Below are 27,310 nucleotides of genomic sequence, written 5' to 3' on the forward strand. Positions count from 1 at the left end.
CTGGAGGGATGGGGTGTAGTCAGAGGCTGTGGGCAGGGACCACCTTGCTAGCTGGGCAGGTTAGTTAACGGGAGTGAAGTGGGGGGGGGGGGGGGGGTTGCCAGGAGGAATGGGTGGGGGAGCGAGGGTGGGATGGGATTGGTTCTTCGTTTGAGGGTAGGGGGGGCTGCTGACATGGGGCTGGTTGGCATGGCGCAGTTGGGAAGAGAGTGATAGGCATCCAAGGACAGGCCTGGAGGGGTGTGTGACGCGGGCTGAGGAGGGGAGCGGGGAGCCCCCCGGACCAGACTAGTCACATGGTGTTTTTGCAGGAGAAGCACCTGAAGTTGGGGGATCAGACGAGGCTGAGGAAGGGATTTGTGGGGCAGGTGTTTCACTCAGGCTGGATATGAAGACGAGGGGGGTGGTGGTGTTGGTTAACAAGAGGGTGGCATTTGAGGTGGCGAGCATTGCGGTCCATCTGGGGGTTAGGTATGTGATGTTTAGTGAGAAGCTGGAGTGGATGCCGGTAGTCCCGGTAAACATTTGTGGCCCGAATTAGGATGACGTGGACTTTAGGAGGCGGGTATTGGAGAAGATTCCGGACCTGGATATGCAACGGCTGCTTATGGAGGATGATTTAATACGGTCCTGGACCGATCGTGTCACAAGTCAGCGAGGGTGTCAGCAATGGCTAGGGAGCTGAGGGAGTTCATGGAGCGATGGTTGGGTGGACCCGGGGAAGTTTGGGAGGCAGAGGTCGAAGGAGTTATCATACTTCTCCCATGTGCAGCAGGTGTATTCGCAGATTGATTTTTTTTATGATGGACACGGTGCTGCTCGCCGGGGTGGCCGACTCTTGGCGATTGTGGTTTCTGACCACGAGCGCATTGGGTGGATTTGCGGATGGTTCAGGGGGCGGCCCAACAGCTGCAGTGGAGGCGTGAGCGGATGAAGGCTGCCATTCAGGGCTATGTGTTGAACGGTATGGGGGAGGTGACAGCGCCACTCAAGGCTGTTGTTGGGGAGGGGGTGGTGTTTATTTTGATTCAGGCATACAAGAAGAGGGTGGAGCGGCAGGCGAGAGCAAGGCTGGTAGATAAGATATGGAGGGTATATTGGAGGTACTCAGTGGCACCGGAAGAGGGGCTGTTGAAGAAGAGGCAGAGGCCCCAGATGGAGTTTGGGTTAGTGTCTACAGGGAAGGCAGTGGGGCAGTTGAGGAGGGCCAGAGGGACAGTGTATGTGTATGGGGAGAAGGCGAGTAGGATGCTGGCCCATCAGCTGAGGAAGCAAACGGCTGCAAGGGAGATTGGTAGGGTGAAGGACGAGGGGGACACGGTGATGATAGACCCGGAAGGGGCGAATGGTGCATTTGAGGCCTTTTATAGGAGGCTGTAAATGTCGGAATCCCCGAAGGGGAAGTGGGGATGCGGCGGTTCCTGGAAGGGTTGGAGATTCCCAAGGTGGAGATGGGGTAGGTTCAGGGCCTGGGGGCCCCGGTTGGGTTGAGGGAGGTATGGATGGCATGGGTGCGATGTAGGCAGGGAAGGCCCGGGACCGGAAGGGTTCTCAGTAGAGTTTTTATAAAATGTTTAGGGCGGAGCCGGGGCCACTGCTGGGGAGGATGTATAATGAGGCAGGAGGGGAGGGGGAGCGCTTCTCCCCACACTATCGAAGGCTTCCATCTCCCTGATTTTAAAGATGGAGAAGGGTCGTACTGCCCGGTATCGCTATTGAATGTTGATGCCAAGTTGTTGGCGAAGGTACTTGCATCACGGATTGAGGACTGTGTGCCAGGGATGATAGGAGAGGACTAGACAAGTTTTGTGAAGGGAATGCAGTTGTCAATGAATGTGCGGAGGTTACTTAACATGATTATGATACTCTTGGAGGGCCAGGAGATAGAAGTAGTGGTAGCGACGGATGCGGAGAAGACTTCTGATCAGGTAGAGTGGCCGTATTTGTTTGAGGTGCTAGAGTGGTTTGAGGTGTTAGGGCAGGGGTTTGTAGATTGGGTCCGGCTGCTGTAAAAGGTGCCGATGGCGGGTGTGTGGATGAAGCGAGGGAGTTCGGGGTGCTTTGGGCTATGCTGTGGGATGAGACAAGGGTGCCCGCTCTCCCCATTGCTTTTTGCATTGGCGATAGAGCCGTTGGCAATAGCGCTTATGGTGTCGGAGGATTGGACGGTGATCGAGCTGGGGTGAGGGAGGGGGGGGAAAGCATAGGGTTTCGCTGCATGTGGATGATTTGTTGTTATATATTTTGGACCTGATGGGCAACATTGGGGGGGGGGATTAGGCAGGCTTTTGGGATATAAATTGAACATGGGAAATAGTGAGGTGTTCCCGAACAATGCCAGAGGGCAAGAAAGGAGATATGGGGAGTTGCCGTTTAGGGTGGTGGGGACAAGCTTGGGGTACGTATGTATCCAGGTGGCACGAAGCTGGACCCAGCTGCACAGATTGAACTTGGCTCAATTGGTGGAGGGGATGAAGGCGAATTTTAAGAGGCGGGATGTGTCGGTTATTTATGCGGAACTGATGGAGAGGGAGGGCACCTCAGTGAAAGATATCAAGCACAAGTGGGAGGATGAACTGAACTGGGTGGGGTGGTACAGGCTGGGACACGCGCAGAGGCCTTGTGGAAGGTGAACGTACCCTCGTCATGTGCGAGGATGAGCCTCATCCAGTTTAAAGTGGTACATAGGGCCCACATGATGGTGGCGAGGATGAGCAGGTTCTTTGTTGGGGTGGAGGATAGATGTCGGCGGCGCACGGAAGGGGCACGCGAACCATGTCCACGTGTTCTAGGTGTGTCCAAAACGGAAGGGGTTCTGGCAGGCGTTCTCGGACGTGAGGTCCGAGGTGCTGGCTCTGGGGTGGTCAAAATGGGGAGGCAGGACGTGGCACGGTGTTGGTACCAGGGGTTTGGAGGGTTGTGTTTGTTTATTGGGTTGGTGTGTTTTTCTTCTGACAATATGTATATATGTGAAATGCCTTGAATAAATCTATTTTTTAAAAATGGATGAATCGGAGACTTGATGCAAATTAGCACAAGTCACCATTTTTGGATGGGCCCAGGTTCACAGCGGACAATCAGCCAGGAGAGTACTGGAATAGTTGAGTCAAGTCCAGTAGAACCAAAGGCACAGATAACAGTTTCAGCATTTATAACAGGAAGGAATAAATAAAGCTAAAATGTTTCTCAAACTGCCAAGTGCAAGTCATGCAATGCCAGAAAATGTCCTTTGCCACCAATTTGCTCTACATTCATTTATGTTGTTTCTCCCAAGGGAATAGGAAATACACAAGATATGATGGCACTTAAGCCTCAACAACAGATCAATAAGAAACTTTGAGATGTGCGTGTATTTATGTATGTATGTGTGTGTGAGTGTGTGTGTGTATGTATATATAATATATATATATTTTTAAAATTTAACATGACAGAAATGACTCTTTCCTTTGCTTGTACACTATGGCCATTTAACATCTTCCATTACTTTTGTTTTTGGGGGGGGGGGCGGGGGTGGGTGCGATCTGCTATTAAAAAGTACAGCAAAAATAGAAAACTGTACATTTCAACTTGCACACAATAAGCATGAATTTGGTGTAAAACCACAAGGGATTAACACTGTAAACACAATGAACGATACAAAATCTTATACCAGAATGGGAAAAATGTCTGAAAATACTTCAAGGTGACTCTTTTTTCATTTGTTGATGGGATGTAGGCATCGCTGGCTGGACCAACATTGATTGCCCAGCCCTGAGGGCATTTAAGATTCAACCACATTACTGAGGATCTGGAGTCACATGTCGGCCAGGCTTCATGGTCATCATTAGACATTTAATTCCATATTATTATTATTTTCTTTAATATTTTTTATTCTCCTCCTTTTTCACATTTTCTCCCAAATTTACAGCCAACAATAAACAATAATCAGTAACGAATGTAATGTCAATCCCCATATCAATAACAACGATCCCATCCTCCCACCAAACCCCAAACATTGGCCCGAATGTTAACATAAACAAATGACAAAAAGGAATCAGGAATCACCCATAATCACCATTAACACGTACAGTCCCCCTCCCCCCAACCCTCCTAGCCCCCAACCCCCCTAATGTTTGATGTGATCCAATTCTCGAAAGTGCATAATGAATAACGCCCATGAATTGTAGAACTCCTCCATCCTTCCCCCCAGTTCAAATTTGACCGTTTCTTTTTATTGAAATTTTTTTCCCTGAGCAACATTTTTCCCGCTTACAAAACAAGCGAAACGATAACAGTAACAAAACAGAAATGTTTAAACTTTTTAACAATAGTAGTAATAATATACAAGTAACAAAACCTCGTACTCTATTGCCCTATACTCAACTGCCTCCCACCCCCCCCCCCCCCCCCCCCCTCCCCCCTGGGTTGCTGCTGCTGGTCATCCGTCTTCCCTCTAACGTTCCCTTAGGTAGTCGAGAAATGGCTGCCACCGCCTGGTGAACCCTTGAGCCGATCCTCTCAGGGCAAACTTTATCTGCTCCAGTTTAATAAACCCCGCCATATCGTTTACCCAGGCCTCCAGTCCGGGGGGTTTCGCCTCCTTCCACATGAGTAGGATCCTGCGCCGGGCTACGAGGGACGGAAAGGCCACGACATCGGCCTCTTTCGCCTCCTGCACTCCCGGCTCTTCCGCAACTCCAAATAGAGCTAACCCCCAGCCTGGTTTGACCCGGGCCTTCACCACCTGTGAAATCACTCCCGTCACTCCCTTCCAATACCCTTCCAGTTCCGGGCACGCCCAAAACATATGTGCATGGTTTGCCAGGCTCCCGCTACACCTCCCACATTTGTCCTCCACTCCAAAGAACCTGCTCAATCTTGCCCCGTTATGTGTGCTCTATGTAGCACTTTAAATTAAATCAGGCTAAGCCTGGCGCATGAGGAAGAGGAATTTACCCTGCTTAGGGCATCAGCCCACATACCCTCCTCTATCTCCTCCCCTAATACTTCTTCCCACTTTCTTTTTAGTTCGCCTACCGACTCCTCCCCCTCTTCCCTCATCTCTCTATAAATCTCTGACACCTTGCCCTCTCCGACCCACACCCCTGAAAGCACCCTGTCCTGTATCCCGTGTGTCGGGAGCCGCGGAAATTCCCTCACCTGTTGTCTAGTAAACGTCCTCACCTGCATATATCTCAAGAAATTCCCCCGGGGTAACTTATACTTTTCCTCCTGTGCTCCCAAGCTCGCAAAAGTCCCATCTAGGAATAAATCTCCCACCTTCCTAATTCCCAACTGGTACCAGCTCTGAAATCCTCCATCCATTCTTCCTGGGGCGAACCTATGGTTGTTCCTGATAGGGGACCCCACCAGGGCTCCCCGCACCCCTCTCTGTCGCCTCCACTGTCCCCATATGTTCAGTGTTGCTGCCACCACCGGGTTCGTGGTGTACTTTTTCGGTGAGAACGGTAGCGGCGCCGTCACCAGCGCCTCTAGACTCGTCCCTTTACAGGACCTTCTCTCCAGCCTTTTCCACGCCGCTCCCTCACCCTCCATCATCCATCTACGTATCATTACCACATTGGCGGCCCAATAATAATCTCCCAAGTTCGGTAGTGCCAGTCCTCCTCTGTCCCTACTGCGCTGCAGGAACCCCCTCCTTACTCTCGGAACTTTCCCTGCCACACAAAGCTCGTAATGTTCCTATCTATTTTATTAAAAAAGGTCCTGGTGATTAAAATAGGGAGACATTGAAATACAAATAAGAACCTCGGGAGGACCATCATCTTAATTGCCTGCACCCTGCCCGCCAGCGATAAAGGCTGCATGTCCCACCTCCTAAAGTCCTCCTCCATTTGTTCTACCAGCCGCGTCAGATTAAGTCTGTGCAAGGTTCCCCATGTCCTAGCGATCTGAATCCCCAAGTATCGGAAGTTTCTTTCCACTTTCCTTAGCGGTAAGCCTTCTATCTCTCTACTCTGGTCCCCTGGATGTATCACATATAATTCACTCTTCCCCATGTTTAACCTATACCCCGAAAATTCCCCGAACCTCCTCAAGATTCGCATAACCTCTATCATCCCCCCCGCTGGGTCCGACACGTATAGCAATAGGTCATCCGCGTATAATGAGACTCGGTGTTCTTCTCCCCCTCTAGTCACCCCTCTCCATTTCCTGGAGTCTCTCAGCGCCATGGCCAGAGGTTCAATTGCCAGCGCAAACAACAATGGAGACAGCGGGCATCCCTGTCTTGTTCCCCTATATAATCGGAAATACTCCGATCTATGTCGACCTGTAACTACGCTTGCCGTTGGTGCCCCATAAAGTAGTCTAACCCAGTGAATAAATCCGTTCCCAAACCCAAACCGCCTTAACACTTCCCATAAATACTCCCACTCCACCCTATCAAATGCCTTCTCTGCGTCCATTGCCGCCACTATCTCTGCCTCCCCCTCCACTGAGGGCATCATTATCACCCCTAATAGCCGTCGCACGTTAACATTCAATTGTCTCCCTTTTACGAACCCTGTCTGGTCTTCGTGCATCACCCCTGGGACACAGTCCTCTATCCTCGATGCCAGCACCTTTGCTAGCAGTTTGGCGTCCACGTTCAATAGTGAAATAGGTCTATAGGACCCACACTGCATCGGATCTTTGTCCCTCTTCAAAATTAGCGATATCGTCGCCTCCGACATTGTCGGGGGTAGTGTCCCCCCTTCCCTGGCCCCATTGAACGTCCTCGCCAACAACGGGGCCAACAAGTCCACATATTTTCTGTAGAATTCCACCGGGAACCCGTCTGGCCCCGGGGCCTTCCCTGCTTGCATGCTTCCCAGTCCCTTAATAACCTCATCCATCTCAATCGGCGCCCCCAGGCCTGTCACCGCCTGCTCCTCCACTTTCGGGAACCTCAACTGGTCCAGGAACTGCCGCATCCCCTCCTCTCCCTCTGGGAGCTGAGACCTATACAGTTCTTCATAAAAGGTCTTAAACACCTCATTTATCTTTCCTGCCCTTCGCACGGTGTCTCCCCTTTCATCCCTAATTCCTCCTATCTCCCTCGCTGCTGCCCTCTTTCGCAGTTGGTGCGCCAACAGGCGACTAGCCTTTTCCCCATATTCATACCTCCTCCCCTGTGCCTTCCTCCACAGTACCTCCGCCTTTCTGGTGGTCAGAAGGTCAAACTCGGTCTGGAGTCGTCTCCTCTCCCTGTACAGCTCCTCCTCAGGGGTCTCTGCAAATTCCCTGTCCACCCTTAAAATCTCCCCCAGTAATCTATCCCTTTCCTTGGCCTCTGTTTTCCTTTTGTGGGCCCCAATAGAAATCAGCTCTCCTCTGACCACCGCTTTTATTGCTTCCCAGACCACTCCCACAGGGACCTCGCCGTCGTCATTGACCTCCAGGTATCTCTCGATACACCCCCTCACTCTTGCACACACTCCCTCATCCGCCATCAGTCCCACATCTAATCGCCAGAGTGTTCTCTGCTCCCTGTCCTCTCCTACTTCCAGGTCCACCCAATGTGGGGCATGATCCGAAACCGCTATGGCTGAGTATTCAGCTTCTTCCACCCTAGAGATCAACGACCTTCCTAGAACAAAAAAATCTATCCGGGAGTACATTTTATGGACGTGGGAGAAGAAGGAATACTCTCTAGCCCTGGGTCTAAGAAATCGCCATGGATCCACTCCCCCCATTTGGTCCATAAACCCCTTAAGTACCTTGGTCGCTGCCGGCCTTCTTCCAGTCCTTGAGCTGGATCTATCTAGCCCCGGGTCCAGCACCGTATTGAAGTCCCCTCCTAAAATCAAATTTCCTGCCTCCAGGTCCGGAATACGCCCCAGCATCCGTCTCATGAACCCCACATCGTCCCAATTTGGGGCATACACATTAACCAACACGACCTCCATTCCCTCCAGCCTACCACTCACCATTACATATCTACCTCCACTATCTGCTACGATGTTCTTTGCTTCAAATGCTACCCGTTTCCCCACCAAAATGGCCACCCCTCTGTTCTTTGTGTCCAGTCCTGAGTGGAACACCTGTCCCACCCATCCTTTCCTTAGCCTAACTTGGTCCGCCACCTTTAGGTGCGTCTCTTGGAGCATAACCACGTCTGCCCTTAGTCCTTTCAAATGCGCGAGCGCTCGGGCCCTTTTTAATCGGCCCATTCAGGCCTCTCACGTTCCACGTGATCAGCCTCACTGGGGGGCTACCTGCCCCCCTCCCGTGTCGACTAGCCATTACCTTCTCTAGGCCAGTCCCGTATCCCGCCTCCGCGCTCCCGCTCGCTCCCCCAGCGTCGCATTCCGCCCCCGACCACCTTCTCTTTAGCCATTTCCTTTTGGATTTCCGCAGCAGCAACCCAGTTGTCCCCTTCCCCCCTCCCCCCGCTAGATCTCTATCTAGCTTGATTGCTCCCCCCATATCACTTCCGTAAGTCAGCTGACTTCAACTGACCCCGGCTACTCCTGCTCGCTCCTCGGCCCCCCCGGTGTGAGGGAACTCCCATCCGCCTTGCGCCTGTTTTCCCGCCTTATTCTTTCTGGCGCGGGAACATCCCTTTACCTGTCCCGCCTCTTATGGCGCAGTTCCCATTCCCCTCTCCCTCTCCTTCCCCATTCTCTGACTATGTCCCGCCTCTCCCCCCTCACCGGCGCCCACATTTCCTCAGTGTCCCCCCCTTCCCTGTTTACTTCTCGCTTAACTTTCACCATCCCATTAACAAAAACAATAATAACAACAATAACAGTTCCCTGCAGCATCAGTCCCTCAGTTCCGGTGCAGTTTCTCTTCATTGATGAAGGACCATGCTTCCTCCGCCGTCTCGAAATAATAATGTCTCTCCTGATCGTGACCCATAGTCTTGCCGGCTGCAGCATCCCAAACTTCACCTTCCTTTTGTGCAAAACCTCTTTGGCTCGGTTGAAGCTCGCCCTCCTTCTCGCCACCTCCGCACTCCAATCCTGGTAGATCCTTACCACCGCATACTCCCATCTGCTATTCCGCACCTTTTTGGCCCATCTCAGGACCTCGTCTCTGTCCTTAAGGCGGTAGAATCGCACGATTATCGCCCTCGGTGGTTCTCCCGCTTTTGGTCTTCTCGCCGGGATCCGATTTGCCCACTCCACCTCCATGGGGCCCGCAGGGACCTCAGCACCCATCAGTGAGCTCAGCATCTTACTTGCGTACGCTCCACAGTCCACTCCTTCCACACCCTCCGGGAGACCTAGTACCCTAAGGTTCTTCCTTCGCGCTCCATTTTCAAGGGCCTCAATCCTGTCAGCACACTTTTTATGAAGTGTCTCGTGCGTCCGAGTCTTGACCGCCAGGCCCAGGAGCTCGTCCTCAATACCGGACACCTTCTGCTCCACCACGCGAAGTTCCGTCTCCTGGGTCTTTAAAGTCTCCTTAAGCCCCTCAATTGCCTGTAACAACGGGGTCATTACCTCCTTCTTCAGCAGGTCCACGCACCATCTCACCATCTCGTCCTGCTCAGGCCCCCATGTCACCTGTGGTTTCTCCGCCGCCATTTTGTTTCACTCCCTCTCTCTCTCTGATCTTCTGGCTGCAGACTCTTCGGGATGCAGCCGCCGGCGCCGGTTTTTCCCTCCGTCTTTCGGGGGGGGGGGGGGGGGCTCCCTTCCCTCGCGCCTCGCACCGGATTTTACGGCCGTCTAAGTCCCCGTTGGGGCTCTTAAAAGAGCCCGAAGTTCCGTCGGAGCTGGAGCCGCCGAAACGTGCGGCTAGCTCATCCCTGCCGCAACCGGAAGTCGAAAATTTGACCTTTTCAAGCATTAAGAATTCCAGCAGGTCCCCCCGCCACGCCAGGACACAGGGTGGAGAGGTTGATCTCTACCCTAACAGGATCCGCCTTCGGGCAAACAACGAGGCAAAGGCTACAACATCTGCCTCTGCGCCCATTTCCAACCCCGGCTCATCCGACACCCTGAATATGGTCTCCCGAGGGCCCGAGTCCAGTTTCACGTGCACCACTTTAGGGATTACCCTAAACATCTCCTTGCAGTAATCCTCCAGTTTTGGACAGCACCAAAACATATGAATGTGGTTTGCAGGGCCCCCTCCACAAAATTCACACACATCTTCTACCCCCTCAAAAGAGCCCACTCATCCTTGCCCTTGTAAGGTGTGCTCTATACACCACCTTCAGCTGAATCAGCTCCAATCACGCACACGAGGTGGAGGCATTCACCCTCCGGAGCACCTCACACCAGAACCCCTCCTCCATATCCTCTGCCAACTCTTCCTCCCACTTTGCCTTGATCCCTTCTAGCGGCGCCTTCTCCTCCTCCAAAATAGCCCAGTAAACCGCCGATACTACCCCTTTTCCAGCTCCCCCGTCGTCAGAACCGCCTGCAGCAATGTGGAAGCCGGCTCTACTGGGAAGCTCTGTATCTCCTTTCTGGCAAAGTATCGAACCTGCAATTCCATATTATTAATGAATTCAAATTTCACCCCCGGTCATGGTGGGATGCAAACCCGAGTCGCCAGCACATTACCCTGGATATCTGGATTACTAGTCCACCCGACAATACCACTACACCATTGCCTCGCCTCCCCTTCATCATCAGGCATTTGTGGAGCAAGTATGGCTATGTAACATCCCTTTACCATAATGCCAGATTAAATGACACAATGAAATGCTTTGAAATCTATTACTCTTCTCTCTCATTTGTAAACAAAAAATTAGTTTGCTATGCACCTTTTAAAAAAGGAAATGAAAGCACTTTGAAATCACAAATTACTACTTTAGGTTATTGGTTCATGCCTTTGGTAACTTTGGAATCACTACAATTGAAAATCATCAAGAACATGCAAGCCAATTTACCCATCTGCAATCCATCACTGACTTTACAGCAAATCACATACCATAAAGTCCACATCTATCCAGGGGGTAAAACTCAAATTCAGCTGAGGCACAAAACGGGTGGCAGTGGATCAGCTGCCTATTATGTATCCCGCATGGTGTTCCCTTCCAAAGATTCTGCCATTCAATCAAAATGACTATCTTAGAAAGTAAATTAACTGAAGCTGCTCAAGGAAATTAGTAATTAGGATGAAAGTGAAAAGTGCACAACTGCTTTTGCACAGTGTTCACTCCAAATGCTTGCAAGATACCTGTTGCTTTCCAGAAAGTTCAAAATCTGAAACAGATGTATGCATTCGAACACATTTAGTTTCCAAAGAGAATTCAAATAACTTCAGATGTTGACTAGAAATCCAGAAGTGAAGTTTAAAGCTTTCTTTGCAATGAGAGTCTTGGAACACCTATGACGGATTAGATACTGTGACGAGATTGCTCTTCTCGGTGAGAATTAGATGTGATCATTTTTTTTGGTAAAGTCTACAGTGGCCACGTTTCCCCAAGGCATCATTGTTTGCACTATTTCTTGAACAAATTAGATAAGAGCGGAAGCCATTCAAATTTAACAACTGGATACAGCTTACAGAATGAGGACAAAACCGGATTGCTGATTGTGACTGGAAGCAATAATCTCATATGAAAGCAGCTGTCAGGCTCCAATTGATTAGGCCTATTGAAAATGAAGCTTTACAACTCAGCTGCAACAAAAGCATTGAACTAGAAGTAACCTGTTCATCCCATACTACTGAAAGCATTTTAAACTAAATAATGTCACTTCCAGTGTTTTGACTTTTATGGAAGATTTTTAAAAAGCTATTGAAGCTCAAACACAAAATACCTAACTGAATTAATTTAGTAAGTGTTTCTACCAGAAGCGGAGACTGAAGATTGGACAACATCATGAGGTAAATGATCAAACTGTCTCTAAGAGATGATCAGCGCAAACTTTATTTGATTTAGGATTGACTAGTGACAAAATGAAAACAGAAGTGCTGGAAATACTCACGGTCAGGTAGCATCTGTCAAGAAAAAAAAAAGTTAAGTGTTTCAGGTCGAAGACCTTTCATCAGGAAAGAGCAGATTATAATTAGTGTATTATAGGGCGGCACGGTGGCAGTGGTTAACACTGCTGCCTCACGGTGCCAAGGACCCGGGATCGATCCGTGTGGAGTTTGCACATTCTCCCCGTGTCTGCGTGGGTCTCACCCCCATAACCCAAAGACGTGCAGGGTAGGTGGATTGGCCACGCTAAATTTCCCCTGAATTGGAAAAAAGAATTGGGAACTCTAAATTTATTTTTAAAGAAAATAATTAGTGCACTAGGACTCATTCTCTGTGTTCACAATAGTCAGTACCTTCAATCTGATGAACAAATTACAGACCGACATTTCTGTGGAGCTATGATGAAGGATCATCAACCTGAAATGTTACCCCTGCTCTGCTCCCTATTGATGCTGGCAGACCAGAGTATTTCCAGCATCTTCTGTTTTGGGTTGAGATTTCCAGCATCTTCACTTGTTTTCTCTTGATACCGATGTTGGTTGAATGAAATAGCAGCATATATTTTTCACTTCAACGTGTATCAATAAAACATGCATGTTTTATTAACAAATTGGGGAGCTCTGCAATCTGACATGTCCGGTCAGCCCTGGAGCACTGCATCTGCCGTGGCCCCCGCTCTTGACAATCTATGGACTCATCATTCCACATACTTTCTTTGGATTACCTCCTTTGAACAAAGATCTTGACATTTAGTACTGGAAATGATACTGGTATTGTTCAGTTACTCAAGTAGCCAAACATCTTTTCATTAAAATCACTCACTTAAGTGAAATCACTTTTCTATTTTCTTGCATGCCAAAAGAGCAGTCTGCAGAGAGATGACATTTTTACACAGCTAAATTTGAATGCTTCTGTGTCGGGAGAATGGTCTGCATGCACTGTTCTTTCTCATTTACTGCTGCTGGTCGCACTGGGTTCAGGCGCAGCTATGTAATGGACAGACCTGATATTGACAAGTGCTGGGATTCATGATTAGTGTTTGAAGGAACCAGTGGAAAATTTGCAAACCCACATTTTTGTGCAGCATGATTCATTGAGCTCTCGGTAGTTGGGGTGCTTATCCCAAAAGTATCCAGCAGATAACAAGAATGAAATTGCATCTATGTAATGCAAAATGACATTCAAAATAGCATTGGTGTTACAACTGGAAACTGAATATATTTAGTCACTATGGATAAACATTGGCAGACTATTCTCCAGTTACTATATGAAGCTTGTGTTACGATCTCAGTTGATGTTTTAACTGAGCAGGAAGATCCCAGATTGGAACCCTGGCTCAAAATACCATAACTTTTTATTTTTTATAAAACGTGGAGGAACTGTCACAGGATGGCTAATTAGTTTTAATATTTTTAAAAATTATTAAACATGAAAAAATTGAATGATACTACAATACAACGTTCCTCATTCCTCACCTTAACACTGACACACAGGTTTATTTAAGATTAACATGGATGGCAAAGTACACCTTAATCTACAGCAATCTCATTAATGTGTCCCTTTTAAACACACACGTTGACTGTGGGCAAATACACACTCTACTCTGAACCACAAGTGACTTTTATGTGAATGTCTCCTCAGAATCCTGCCAGGTGATGGTCATGTGAGAGTTTCCCAACTCCACTCTCCAAAAAACACACTAAAATCTTCTCTCATAGATAGGTTTCCTTTTGTGGTTTGCATTTCGAAATCTAGACCAGGTTTTCTAAATGACAGTTTTAAACAAAGCTTCTACTGCACTTTTAACAGCGAACCCAGTCCAGAATTTTACACCAATCCCTTTAGGATTTCCTTTGTTTTGACTGCTTTCACACAAAATCCGAGATCCAGCCACCGATTACCGCAGTTATTTCAAGTCATGTTCCACAGGCTGTCGTAAAATCTCACAAACCTGAAAATCACTTCTGATCTCTTTTGAGTTCTCAGCCTTCTTCCTAGCTTGGTCTGTCTTTACTGAGCTGTGTTCTGTTCTAGTACATTTAGCTTCAGGCCTCTTGGAAACTTCTCTATTTTCCTTAACTAGCTGCTCCCTTTCTGCGAGAGCTGCTTTCTCTCTCTCTGCCCATCTCCAACTGCAATCAAATTAGCTCAACTAAACTTAAAAGCTTCTTTACCGTACAAGGTTCCAGTTGCTAAGCACCACCCACAAAACTCTGCTGGGTTATTTATTTCTCTTGCCATAGCCCTATCGGAGCACAATAGAAACACAGTTGGAACTTAACCTATCCCCACAAACACCCTTGTCCAGCATGAATCTAACTATAGATTTTACCCTTCCAGGCACAGAACATTAAATTAAATACATTCAAAATTATACCTTATTTCTAATGTTTAACAATACAACTCTAATTCCCTTCAAACTATCTTTCTTTTCCGAATGCTTGGAAGTGTTGAAGAATCCTGAGCAGAGCTTTCTTTTGCACATCTGATCTTACATCAAGAACAAAATTACTTTCTTTCACTTCAAGCTTTACTTGGTTTACGATGCAACTTCTTGCACGTTCACCTCATTGGCTTTCCTGCTTCCTCAAAGTACGGTGCAGCCCATATCCTCTCCTGCACAGATTTGAATTCATGCTATGTACATTACTGCCCAATTAATACAGCACTACATCAGCTATCCTTCTGTCCTCAATAGTCTCCCAAAATATTTGTACAATGTTTTCACATCCCTTCTTTAGACAATTTCTACCCTGCCCCATGACCTTATTTTTCCTGGTTTGTATCTACAAAGCAAGATTTTCCTGCTCTTTGAATAATTCTGAGAGATTTCACATTCACTTGAACAAACAGATGGACCTTGGGTTAATGTTGCAACCAAAATATGACACTTCAAATAGTTCAACAATCCTTCAGTACGGCCCTTAAAATTTTTAAAAATCTTTTTAAATTTTTCCAATTAAGGGGCAATTTAGTGTGGCCAATCCACCTACCCTGCACATAGTTGGGTCGTGGGTGCGAGACCCAGGCAGACACAGGGAGAATGTGCAAAGGCCACAGACAGTGGCCCGGGGCCGGAATCAAACCTGTGTCCTCGGTGGCGGGAGGCAGCGGTGCTAACCACTGTGCCACCGTGCTGCCCAGTACTACACTAAAATAACAGTGTCGAAAGAAATATTTAAAAAATTTTTTTTTTTTTTTTTTTTACACGCAGGAAACAAAATCAGGGGTGTGAAATCACCGTGAAGCAGGTAGGTAATTGGCTGGTAATAATAATAATAATCATCTTTAGTAGTGTCACAAGTAGGCTTACAACAACACTGCAATGAAGTTATTGTGAAAAGCCCCTAGTCGCCACATTCTGGTGCCTGTTCGGGTACATGGGAGGGAGAATTCAATGTCCAAATTACCTAATAGCATGCCTTTCGGGACATGTGGGAGGAAACCGTTCACCCGGAGGAAACCCACGCAGACACAGGGAGAACATGCAGACTCTGTACAGACAGTGACCCAAGCAGGGAATCGAACCTGGCACCCTGGCACTGTGAAGCATCAGTGCTACCGTTCCACCCTGAATATCTAAGCTATGGAATTACAATTGGGATAAGTAGAACATGACGGGAAATAATAAGAACATAAACACAGGACTAGAGGAATTAATTGAAATGTATTTAATTAAAGAACTAAACACAATAAAGATGGCCTGGCAGGTGATGTGTTGCAGCTGTAGTATGCGAAGGCCGGTGAACGGCAGTGTGATCCACGACAAATATATCTGCAAAATGTGTCTGCAGTATTAGGAATTTCGGCTCAGAGTTAATGAGCTAGAGGCAAGTTATGGACATTGCAATGCATCAGGGAGGGGGAAAGTTACCTGAATTCTTTGTTCTAGAGGGCAGTGACATTCCTTAATCTTAAATTACAGTTGACCGAACAGGCAGTAGTAAGGACAGGAGGGTGTGATTGTGGGGGAGGTATATGTGGAGATGAGTAGGTAGAAGTGAAGGAGCCTCAGCCTTCACAACTGTCAAAGAAGTTTGAGGTTTATTCAGCTTGTACTGGATGCGAATTGGGGCTGACCATTCCAAAGACATGGCTACAAGCTGACCAAGGCTAAATATTCAAGGGTATTTGACATTCCAGAAGAACAGGAAGTTGGGACGTGCTGGCAGCAGAGCTCTGTTAATTAAGGAAGACATTAGTACGATAGAAATAGTCTTAATTCGAAAATTCAGAGTATAGAATCAGTTTGTGTCGCGATAAGGAATAGCAAAGTTAAGAGGTTTACTTATGATGGTAGTTGATAGACTCCTGAACAGTAGCTATCCCGCAGCATGGAATATACAGGAAAAAAGATACAGCAATAATCACGGGTGTTTTAATTTAAACATACATTGGTTACATCATATTTACAATGTTAGCCTGGAAGATGAGTTCATAGTGCTTGGGATAAGTTCTTAGAGCAGCACATTCTAGAGCCTACTAGAGAGCAGGCTATTCTAGACCTGGCAGTACACAATGTGGTAGTATTCATGAATTACATCATAGTAAAGGAGCTTCTAGGTAGCAACGATTCTTTTTTTTTCTTTAAATTTAGAGTACCCAATTCATTTTTTCCAATTAAGGGGCAATTTAGCATGGCCAATCCACCTACCTTGCACATCTTTGAGTTGTGGGGGCAAAACCTGATGTGTTGGGTGTTCTGGATCACATACAGGTCACCAACACTTGAAGTAGTGCAACACTATTTTATTAAAAGGTTAACTATTTAAACATACTTGAACTGTGGGTAAATACGATACTAGCTTTAACTAAAGACCTTTGCCTTGTCCTAACCAGTTGATGCACTCAGCACATGGTGAATGTCTGTGTTGCAGGCTGTGAGCTCTGTGCTCCTAGCTAGCTGCTACTCGAATGAGTGGGAACTCTGATGCCCCCTGTCTATATAGTGCGTGTGCTCTCACTGGTGATTGGCTGCGGTGTTGTTTATGTTGATTGGTCCCACTGTGTGTCCATCAGTGTGTGTCTGCACCATGATATACTGGTGTATATTATGACAAAACCCACGCAAACACGGGGGGAATGTGCAAACTCCACACGGACAGTGACCCAGGGCCGGGATCAAACCTGGGACCTCGGTGCCGTGAGGCAGCAGTGTTAACCACTGCGCCACCCTGCTGCCCCTCTACCGAAGGAAGTTAAAGATAGTATCAAATTGAAAGAAAAAGCATACAATTCTGCAACGGTCATTGGCAGGTCAGAAGATGGAACAACATTTTTAAAATCAGCAACGAATGACCAAAACATTGAGGGAGAAATTAGTACAAGAGAAAGATAGTTAGAAATATAAAAACAGACAGTAAGAGTTTCTGAAGTAGTAAAAAGGAAAAGGGTAACTGGAGTGAACGTGGGCCCTCTAGAAAGGGAGTCTGGCAAATGAATAATGGGAAATAAGGAAATGGCAGAAGCATTGAACAGATATTTTGTACATGTCTTCACTTTTAGAAGACACAAATAACACTCCTGAAATCCCTGTAAATCAAACCATTAGAACTAAAGGCTGACAAATACCCAACACCTGAAGGACTTTATCCTAGGGTCTTAAAATAAGTGACTGTGGAGACAGTAGATGCATTGGTTGCATTTTTTCAAAATTCACTAGATTCTGGAAAGGTTCCACCAGACTGTAAAAGAGCAAATGTAACTCCTCTATTCGGAGGGGGGGGGGGGGGGGGGGGGGGAGTAACTAGAGGCCTGTTACCTTAGCATCTATCATAGGGGAAATGCTTGAATCTAATATCAACAATATGAAACAGTATAAAATAGCAGGGCTCTAAAGTCTTAATGCAATCAGGCAGAGTCAACATGGTTTTGTGAAAGGGAAATCATGTTTGACTAATGTATTACAGTTATTTGAGTCAACCACAAGGAACATAAAGGGGAACCTGTAGATGTGTTGAACTTGGGTATTAAAAGGGTGTTTGATAAGGTGGCATATTCAAGGGTTACTACATAAAACAAGAATTCATGGTTTAGGGGGCAACAGATTAGCATAGATAAAGGATTGGTTAGCTAACAGAAAGCAGAGAAAGGGCTAAATTGGTCATTTTCAGGTTGGCAATATGTGATGAGTGGAATGCCACAGGAATAAGTACAGGAGCCTCAAATATTTACTGTCTATATAAATTACTTAGATGAAAGGACTGAATGTGCAGTTGCTAAATTTGCTGATGACACAAAGGAGAGGACAAATACTCTGCAAACAGATGTAGATAGCTGGACTAAAACATTGGCAAATAGATTATGGGAAAATGTGGACTTGTCCACTTTGGCAGGAAGAACAGAAAAGCAGCATACTATTTAAATGGTGAGAGACTGCAGAACTCTGCGATACAGAGGGACCTGGGTGTCCGGGTATAAGAATTACAAAGATGCAGCAGATGAATAGGAAGGCAAATGGAATGTTGCGGCTTATTGAAAGGAAAATGGAATACAAAAGTAGGGAGGTTTTACTACAGTTGAGACTACATACTGAGTATGTCAACAATTATGGTCTCTTGACTTAAGAAAAGGATAGAACTGCATTAATACTAGGTCAGAGAAGGTTCACTTGTCTGAATCCTGGGTTGAAGGGGTTAGCTTATGAGGAAAGGTTGGGCCTGTATCCATTGAAGCTGAGAAGAATGAAGTGAACTTACTGAAACATACAAGAGCCTTGAATGCTGAGAGAATGTTTCCTCTTATGAGACTAGAACTAGCGGACACAGTTTAAAAATAAGGGCCCACCCATTTAAGACAGGGAGGAGGAGAATTATTTTCTCGGAGTCATTACTGTGTGGAATTCTATTCTCCAGAGGGAATGTGGGCAGGGTCATTTAATAGCTTTGCGGGATTCTCCATTACGCTGGCCGGTCAATGGGGTTTCCCATTGTGGGGCAGCCCCACACCGTCGGGAAACCCCGGGCGCAGGCAAAATGGAGAATCCCACCTGCGGAGAATCCTGCCCAAGTTCCTTTAGGGAAAGCAATGGAAATATCAGCATAAAAATCATCACCAAAAGGCAGGGCATAAAATCTTTTTGTGATCACTTTCATGCTTTGTGTCCTTCAAACTGGCCAGCACTGCAGTTTTCTTCTCTCCAGCTATGATAAACCTGCGCATTCAGAAATAAATTGGAAGTTTTGTTTTGAAGATCCACACTTCCACAGACTGATGGCACTCGTGTGAATTTCAGTGTGAAAACAGCTTACAAGTATTTTGCTCAAGAATCCATGTGCATAGTTCTTTTTGACCAATACATCTGCCCCGCAGCACAATTAGAGTGGTTTCCACATGATGCCTCAGGGAGTATTACAAAGTAGTATTTTGAAAAACGATTGTGCGATTGAAATAGCCTAGTAGTTCTCATCAAGATAACATTTATCAGGGGCAGCAAGCATGGTGGTGCAGTGGTTAGCACTGCTGCATCAGAGCACCCGAGAACCTGGTTCGATCCCTGCCCAGGGTTACTGTTAGTGTGGAGTTTGCACGTTCTACTCGTGTCTGCGTGGATCTCACCCCCACAACCTAAAATTGTGTGCAGGGTAGGTGAATTGGCCATGCTAAATTACCTCTTAATTGAAAAAGAAAAAGAATTGAGTGCCCTAAATTTATATGAAGAAAAAGATAAAATTTGTTGCCCCCCAGTCCCACCACACTAGCATTTGTACTACACGACAGGCCAAAGGCCAAACAATTAACATGAGTGAAACCAGAGCGGCTGGTTACTTAATCTGGAGGACAATAGTAAATCATAGGCCTGGCTCCAGTGCTTTTCTGTTATGTAGAGCTATATAATCTTTTTTCCTCTCACAGCCACACAATAATGCAGATATATCATACCTGAAGATGGCTAACAATGCAGAAGGGTTCAGGTTTATACCTGCCGCAGGTGGAAGTGGCAGTGAGTCTATCTGCTCGCCCAATCAATAGGTCTCCTGTGGCTGGGTAACAACTCCCCTCAGCGCAGCCGTAGCTGAACTCTTGCCCCTGGGTGATAACACAGTGCCAAAATGTGACTGAAAGACAAAGAGGACATTTAGTTATAGCACACAATAGTTACATGGATGCATACCAACATCATAGAATCATACAGCTCGGAAGGAGGCCATTCGGCCTATATCATCTATCCTAACCATCACAGTGTCCAATATGTTCATTCGCTGCTCTTTCCTCACAGTCCTGTAATGTTCCCCTTCAAGTTAATACCCAATTCATCATATTCAAGAACATTGGTCCAAAATTATCTTCTATAGTATGGTACAAGATATTGTATTGGATTGTGATGAAAGTATGCCAAATTCTGCTGACGGGTGCAAGGCAAGAAATGCTGACAGCATGTCTCTTTTTTGGGGCAGCATGGTGGCACAGTGCTTAGCACTGCTGCCTCATTGCTCCAGGGACCCGGGTTCAATTCCGGCCTCGGGTGACTGTGTGTGTTGTGTTTGCACTTTCTCCCCGTGTCTGCCTGAGTTTCCTCTGGGTGCTCCCGTCTCCTCCCACAGTCCAAAAATGTGCACGTTAGGTGGATTGGCCATGATGAGTTACCCCTCACGTGTCCAACGGTTGGGTGGGTTACTGGGTACGGAGATGGGGTGGAGGTGTGGGCTTAAGTAGAGTGTTCTTTCCAAGGGCCGGTACAGACCCGATGGGCCAAATGTCTCCTTCTGCACTGTTGGGATTCTATGACTCAGCAATATTACTACCAAGCAACTAGCTTACTGTTGATAAAAATGTAAAGGTCTACAGACAGATCTTAGATTAACTGAGTCAGTTAAACTCATTAGAATGAGTCATCCAGTTAAACTATTGATAACAGGCTTTCTGACCAGTTACAATCCAACTTTACACAAACATGCATTCTTCCAGGGGTTTGAAACTTTTGGCAAGATTTGCAGTCCAGAATTAGAGGAAATTGAAGGGATTAAAGAAACTTTGTTGCCCCACACTGCAGGTATTCTGTAATGTGGGGAGCAAGCCTCTTCTGTTTCAGACAGATCTCATACTTCACAGTGTGGTGGTAACCGAACTACCAACCTGGCTGCTGAACTGTGCTACAATTTTGAGTTGATGTCTTCAAAAACACCTTTTTAAACTAAATACCGACACTAAAGTGCCAGGAATCACTCGTATATACACCCTAAAGATCTGTCAAAAAGTACATTGCAAAAAAAAAAGTGCATTGCAATGGCCTCAGAGACACATGCCATTAAAGTGCAACTTTAAAAGCTAATTCCATTATTCAAATATTCTCTGGGAGTGGGGGAAAGAGTGGAGGAATAGTTCGATCGGTATTTGCGCTTCAGAACTTTACACCTTTTCAACTTTTAGACGTAAATTTTATCGAACCACCAATGTAAATGAGAACCTTTTACAGTATAAATTATCTTAGGGTCAGACAACTGATTATAGACAGATGGGGGTGGTGGGGAATCCCTTTGAAGAATGGACTAAAAGAGTTGATTCCACAGCCAGTCTTGCTGTTTGTCTCCACTGCTGTGTTCCTGACCAGGAATTTTTTATAGCGGAGATTTTGCTCCAGTTCCTGCAAATGCTTTAATCGGAGGCTACAGGAGTTCTACATAGAGACAGATAGTGCATATTAACCTATAACATGGGGGGTGGGTTATAAAGGAATCTCCAACTAACCCACAGTATCTTCCGATAACGATCGTTCGAAACTGCAACAACAAAAAACCCAATCAGTGCAGAGAAACTTTTCACTTTAAAATCAACTGATGGGAACGTTTCCCGCAGAGACACGCAATAAAAAAAGAGAAAGGGTTGAGAATCTGACAGATAATCTTGTTTCAAAAACATTTTTCGGATTTTGCGGCTGTGAAACAACTCGTTTTCTCCTTCTTCCATCTCCCCGGCGTGTTTTTAATTTTAAAAAAACACAAGGGGAAGAAAAAAAGAAAACTTACTTTGACTTTGCGCACACCGTTGCAGCTGTTTTGGGTGTGTGGGGAGAATCTTTAAAAGAAAAAAAACTTACCAAGAACAGTTATAACCCTGAAGTGGAACATTTTCGGCTAAATTGCCCCTCAGTTCACAGAGGGGGAACCTCCGGAGTTTTGCCTCTTTCTTGTGAAGGAAAAAAAACCTGACAACAAACGGCGTTGAGGAGAGAGGGGCGATTCACTTAATGGGAAACTAACTGAGGGAGCACAGCAGGGCAAACTTCCTCCCACTCGTCGCCGCGGGTAAGACACTCTCCGTCTCCGCCTCTATTCCCGCTCCCGCCCTGATTCTGACACAGCACGCATGCGTCCCCCTCCCCGCCCAGCCCATTTAATCGCCACCACAACTTTTCTGGTTTCTCCCCCAAAAAACGTTTCTGCAACAGAGTCGGAGCTTTCCTGATATAATAAAAGTCACGACAGAGGAAGCGGCACGGCCGAAAGATCGCGCATGACATGAGGAGATGACCCCCAGCATTTTCCGTTTTTGTTTCAGATTCCAGCATCCGCAGTAATTCGCTTTACTATTTTTGACAGGAGGGCTGGTGAGCAGCGAAAATGGGGCGTCGCAAAAGAGCGAGGCCATTCAGCCCCTACACGTGTCCCTGGACCCTTAACATTGTCTTCAGTTGTGGCACCCCAATAAATTTGCATCGCCACGGTGGCTAATTATCCACCCACTCTGCGCCTTAATTGATATCTTCCCGTTCTTCCGTGCAGCATTGAGTAACCCCCACCGTCCCCGTTTGGTGTCATTCTCAAATTTTGCAAAAATGAATCAACCTTGAGTGCAATTCAATTAAATGGTAAACCGCAGTGGTCCCAGTACGGATTCCATTCGGATCGCCGCTTACTACTCCAGGTTAGGAACCACCCTTCCCTCTTGTTTTGTCGCTGGCTGGTTAACCGTTTCCGCCAGCTCCAGCATGAAACACATCTTCCCATCTCCCCATGTCAGCATTCCGCAGGGACCACTCCCTCCCTGACACCCTGGTCCCCTCGTCCATCATGCCCAGCTCCCCATCCCATTCCCACAGCACCATTCTTTGTAATTGCAGAAGGTGCAACACCTGCCCCATTGCCTCCTCACCGTTCAAGACCCAAAAACAATTTCAGGTTAAGCAATAGGCTCACACTATGCTTATCCCATCCAATATTTCACATTGCTCCCCCTGAACTACAATATCTATCATTACCCTCTTTTGTGAGGACATATGCAAAATATTCATGAAGAACCATGCCCACATCTTTCACCTCCACACACAAGTTACCTTTTTGGTCTCTACTTTGTCCTACTCCTTTACCCTTTTTCTTTTTATGTATGTATAAAACCTTTTGGGATTGTTTTTGGTTTTATTTGGCGATATTTTTTCAAACTTGTTTTTTCGTTTTCCTTATCTCCTTTTTAATTTCACTTCTGCATTTTCTCTACTTCCCTGCTTTCTGTATTATTGAGCTCATTATTTGACATAGGCTTTCTTTTTTGTCTTATCCTATTCTGTCTGCCCCTTGACACCCAATGGGTCTATATTAGGGAGACCAACCCTTTTTTCGTTACGGAAGCATAATTGTTCTTTACGCTTTCTCTTCCATGAATATCTTGCATTGCTTTCACACTGATTTGCCTGCAAATAGCTATTTGTAGTCGATTATTTTAAATTGATTTGACTATTATATAGTAGGCAAATTTGCCAATCAAGATATGTAGTAATGTTAGTGGTCAAAGGGGGTAGTTATTTCTGCAAAGGGATATATTGGGTGCTTCACAGGCGTACACTCTGACTCATTTTGTAGAACTAGCTGCAATAGTTTGTGACTTTTTGAAAGATCTGCTTAAAAATCAAATGCATGTTTCAGTCGATCTGTGTTTTTCTCAGTCTTGCATCTATTACTAATTACAATGTTCGTAACTTCAAAGCACAGTGTGATGGTATTCAAAGCCATTTTTCATCTGAATAGCTTTTTATTTGTGGGGCGTATAGGATGAAGAAAACAATGTGCCTCACTGTCCATGTCTTTTTCGCTATCTGTCACTCTGTTAGATTAATATGTTTTCTGGAGTATCAGATAAATAGCTCTCATTTAAAAATTGTTAAGGATTTATTCAAATTTATTGTACTGAATTATTTTCAAAAGCAGACAAACTTAAATACTTTGAACATGAAAATAATTCGACTCTGCTACAAGTAAAACAATAGGTTTATAATTGAAACTTAACAACAGCTCTGCATCAATGCAACAAAAACAAGTTTGTTAAATCGGTGGGTTGTTTTCCATCTGAATCTCATACATACGTAAAAACAGAGGATCAACTTTATACCTTATGCCTTTTTAAAAATTTCCTTTAACTTCCTTCAAATTATTTTATAAATAACAAAACAGATAGTGTTGGATGCTGAAGAGAAGCATTCTGTCAGTTGGTTAATTCCATGAGTCAGATGCACTTTGAGAACATAGAACGTACAGTGCAGAAGGAGGCCATTTGGCCCATCGAGTCTGCACCGACCCACTTAAGCCCTCACTTCCACCCTATCCCCGTAACCCAATAACCCCTCCTAACCTTTTTGGTCACTAAGGGCAATTTATCATGGCCATTCCACCTAACCTGCATATCTTTGGACTGTGGGAGGAAACCAGAGCACCCGGAGGAAACCCACGCAGACACAGGGAGAACTTGCAGACTCCGCACAGACAGTGACCCAGCGGGGAATCGAACCTGGGACCCTGGCGCTGTGAAGCCACAGTGCTATCCACTTGTGCTACCATGCTGCCCACCAGTTCAGACTGCCTTCAATGGCAGCAGTTTTGGCAGAAATATCAAGTTCAAGATTACGATTTTGGGAGAGAAAGCCTGAAAATAAAAATCAATGGCGGTATTAAAATACATAAAAGGCGGACCTCTGGTGGCGGTATGTAGGGGGTGGATGGACACGAAGTGGCTCCTGCCAGGGTATTGCATTTTTAACCATTTCGGCTAGTTTCTAGGGGTACTTTTGTTTAAAAATCCACCTAATAGGTGGTATAAGGTGCTCACATAAAGGAAATGCCCAGAAGGACCAGGGTAAAGAAAGTTGAAGAAAGAAATTTGGCAACGGAATTGGAGACCTCTCGGGGCTCTTCTGTGGAGAAAATGGCGGAGGCTGCTGCTGCAACTCCGTCCACTCCACTAATGACCGAAATGCTCACCGGCATCTTGGTGCCGAAATTTGAGAAGCAAAGGCAGTCGACAGACGAGGCCCTGGCCCCCGTTTGGGGAGCGTTAGATAAGATCAACGAGTTGGTAAAAGCACATAGCAATGCGATAAAGGGAGTGGAGGTGGCTCTTTCGAGGCACAGTGGCCAGATTGACTCTCTGGAAGTTGAGATGTTGCATGTGGCTGGTATGAATAAAGCACTGTAGGCCAAAGTGGATGATCCGGAGAATCATTCCAGGAGACAGAATATCAAAGTTGTGGGGATGCCAGAGGGAATGGAAGACCAAACTCCCACAGAATACTTTACAAAAATGTTTGGGAAGATGGTGCTGGGGGGATTCTGGATTCACGTCCCCTCCGAGCTGGATTGAGTGCATTGGACACTCCGACAGAAGCCCTGCCCCAACGAACCGCCATAAGCTGTTATCGTAAAGTTCCATTGCTTTCAGGAAAAGGAAGGGGTCCTGAGATGGGCTAAGGATCATTGTGATTGTAAATGGGAGGCCACACCATCAGGATGTATCAAGACGTTGGTGTGGAGCTGGCATGGAAGTGGGTGGTGTTTAGTAAAGACAAGGCCACCCTGTATAAGTGTGGAGTTTTTGTTGTCAGTATTTTTCTACACTCTGGGCAGGGGCCACCCTGCTAGCCAAAGTGTTTGCTAGCTAATGAGAGTGGAGCAATATGGGTAGCTGCAGCTCATTATCTTTAGATTTGGATAGTAAGCTTAGTGTTTTTGTTCTGTTTGGGGCTAGAGTTAGTAGAAGTAGGATTTAAGGTTTTTGTTCCCTGGTTGGTTTGGTGGTCATCTTGGGTGGGCCTGGTGCCTGTACTCTCAAACCAGTTGCTGGATGACCAATTTTGGTGGAAATGGCTGACTCCAGATCGGAAGGGTGTGAGAGGCCCCCAATTCAGCTGGTCACCTGGAATGTAAGGGCTTTGAATGGCCCAGTTAAAAGGTCAAGGGTATCTGTTCATTTGTAAAGATTGAGTGCTAATGTGATGTTTCTGCAGGAGACTCATTTGAGGGTAAGGGACCAGACTAGGTTGTGGAAGGGGTGGGTGAGCCAAGTATTTCACTCTGGTTTCGACCGTAGTGCCTGGGGGTCCGAAATTCTGATTAATAAAAGGGTTGAATTTTTGGCCGCTGAGATCTCGGCGGACTTAATGGTAGATACGAGTTTGCTAGTGGGTCCTTGGTGGGCAGCTTAGTGGTCCTGGTTAATGTCTATGCACAAATGGGATGATACAGGTTTTGTTAACAAGTTGCTAGCCTCCATTTTTTGACTTGAACTTGCATAAGCTAATCGTGCAGCAATCATCTCTTTGTGCCGGCGAGCTTGGGCGCGATGAAAGGACATGGGAGGGGCAGGGTCTGGAGAGATTTGGGGACTTGTTCATGGAGGGAAGGTTTGCCAGTTTTGAGGAACTGGCGGAAGTATTTCAACTCCCTGTGACCAATTTGTTAAGATATTTCCAGATTTGTGACTTTTTGCAGAAGACTGTTCCTTCTTTTCCCCTGGCACCACCGTCCTCTCTGTTGAAGAGGACTTTATCTTTGGCTGAATCTGGTGGGGGGGGAGTATTTCGGGTATTTATGGCCAGATCATACCAGTGGAGTGGCTCTGTTGGATGAGGTGAAGATCAAATGGGAGGGGGAATTGGGTCCTATTCTGGATGAGGTGGTGTGGAGCGAGGCTCTTTGTAGGGACAATTCCATGTCCTCCTGTGCTCGGCTTAGTTTGATCCAGTTCCAGGTGGTGCACAGGGTTTACCTGATCAAGACAAGGATGAGTGGTTTCTTTTCAGGTTAGGCAACAGGTGTGAGCATTGTTTTCAGGGGCTGCCTAATCATAAGCATATGTTCTGGGTGTGTCCCAAGTTGTTAAACGTTTGGGTCTCTTTCTTTAACACCATGTCAGAGACTCTTAATGTTGAACCGGAGCCTTGTCTGCTGGTGGCCATTTTCGGGGTCTCGCCCTCGCCAGTGCTGCAGACAGGTGAAGGCGGATGTCTTCGTCCTTGCCTCGTTAATAGCCCGGAGGTGAGTTCTGCCTGGGTGGAGTTCTCCTACTCAGCCCAGTGCCTTGGCCTGGTTGAGTGACCTCATGGAGTTTCTACATTTGGAGAAGGTCAAGTATATCATTAGAGGGTTGGTAGAAGGGTTCTACCTAGAATGGCAGTCATTCATTTCCTTTTTTAAGGAGTTAGTCATTGTCAGTTGTTTATTTTTTTGGTTTAGTTTA

The 27,310-nt window shown here is 46.3% G+C and overlaps 1 protein-coding gene across 1 annotated transcript in view; it reads right to left on the reverse strand.

Annotated features, from left to right (window-relative positions):
• lamb1a (laminin, beta 1a) overlaps positions 1 to 22,120 on the reverse strand; it is a 139,783-nt gene extending 117,663 nt beyond the window's left edge. Inside the window, exons 1-2 of the mRNA XM_072471582.1 lie at positions 21,906 to 22,120; positions 19,751 to 19,926 (exon numbers count right to left, since the gene is read on the reverse strand). Of these exons, the coding sequence (XP_072327683.1) occupies positions 19,751 to 19,926; positions 21,906 to 21,936 (207 nt within the window). The 5' untranslated portion in view covers positions 21,937 to 22,120. The remainder of the gene's footprint in view (positions 1 to 19,750; positions 19,927 to 21,905) is intronic.
• Positions 22,121 to 27,310: the final 5,190 nt, after the last annotated feature.

Source organism: Scyliorhinus torazame, chromosome 13 (assembly GCF_047496885.1).
Source record: "Scyliorhinus torazame isolate Kashiwa2021f chromosome 13, sScyTor2.1, whole genome shotgun sequence".
Lineage (NCBI taxonomy): Eukaryota > Metazoa > Chordata > Chondrichthyes > Carcharhiniformes > Scyliorhinidae > Scyliorhinus > Scyliorhinus torazame.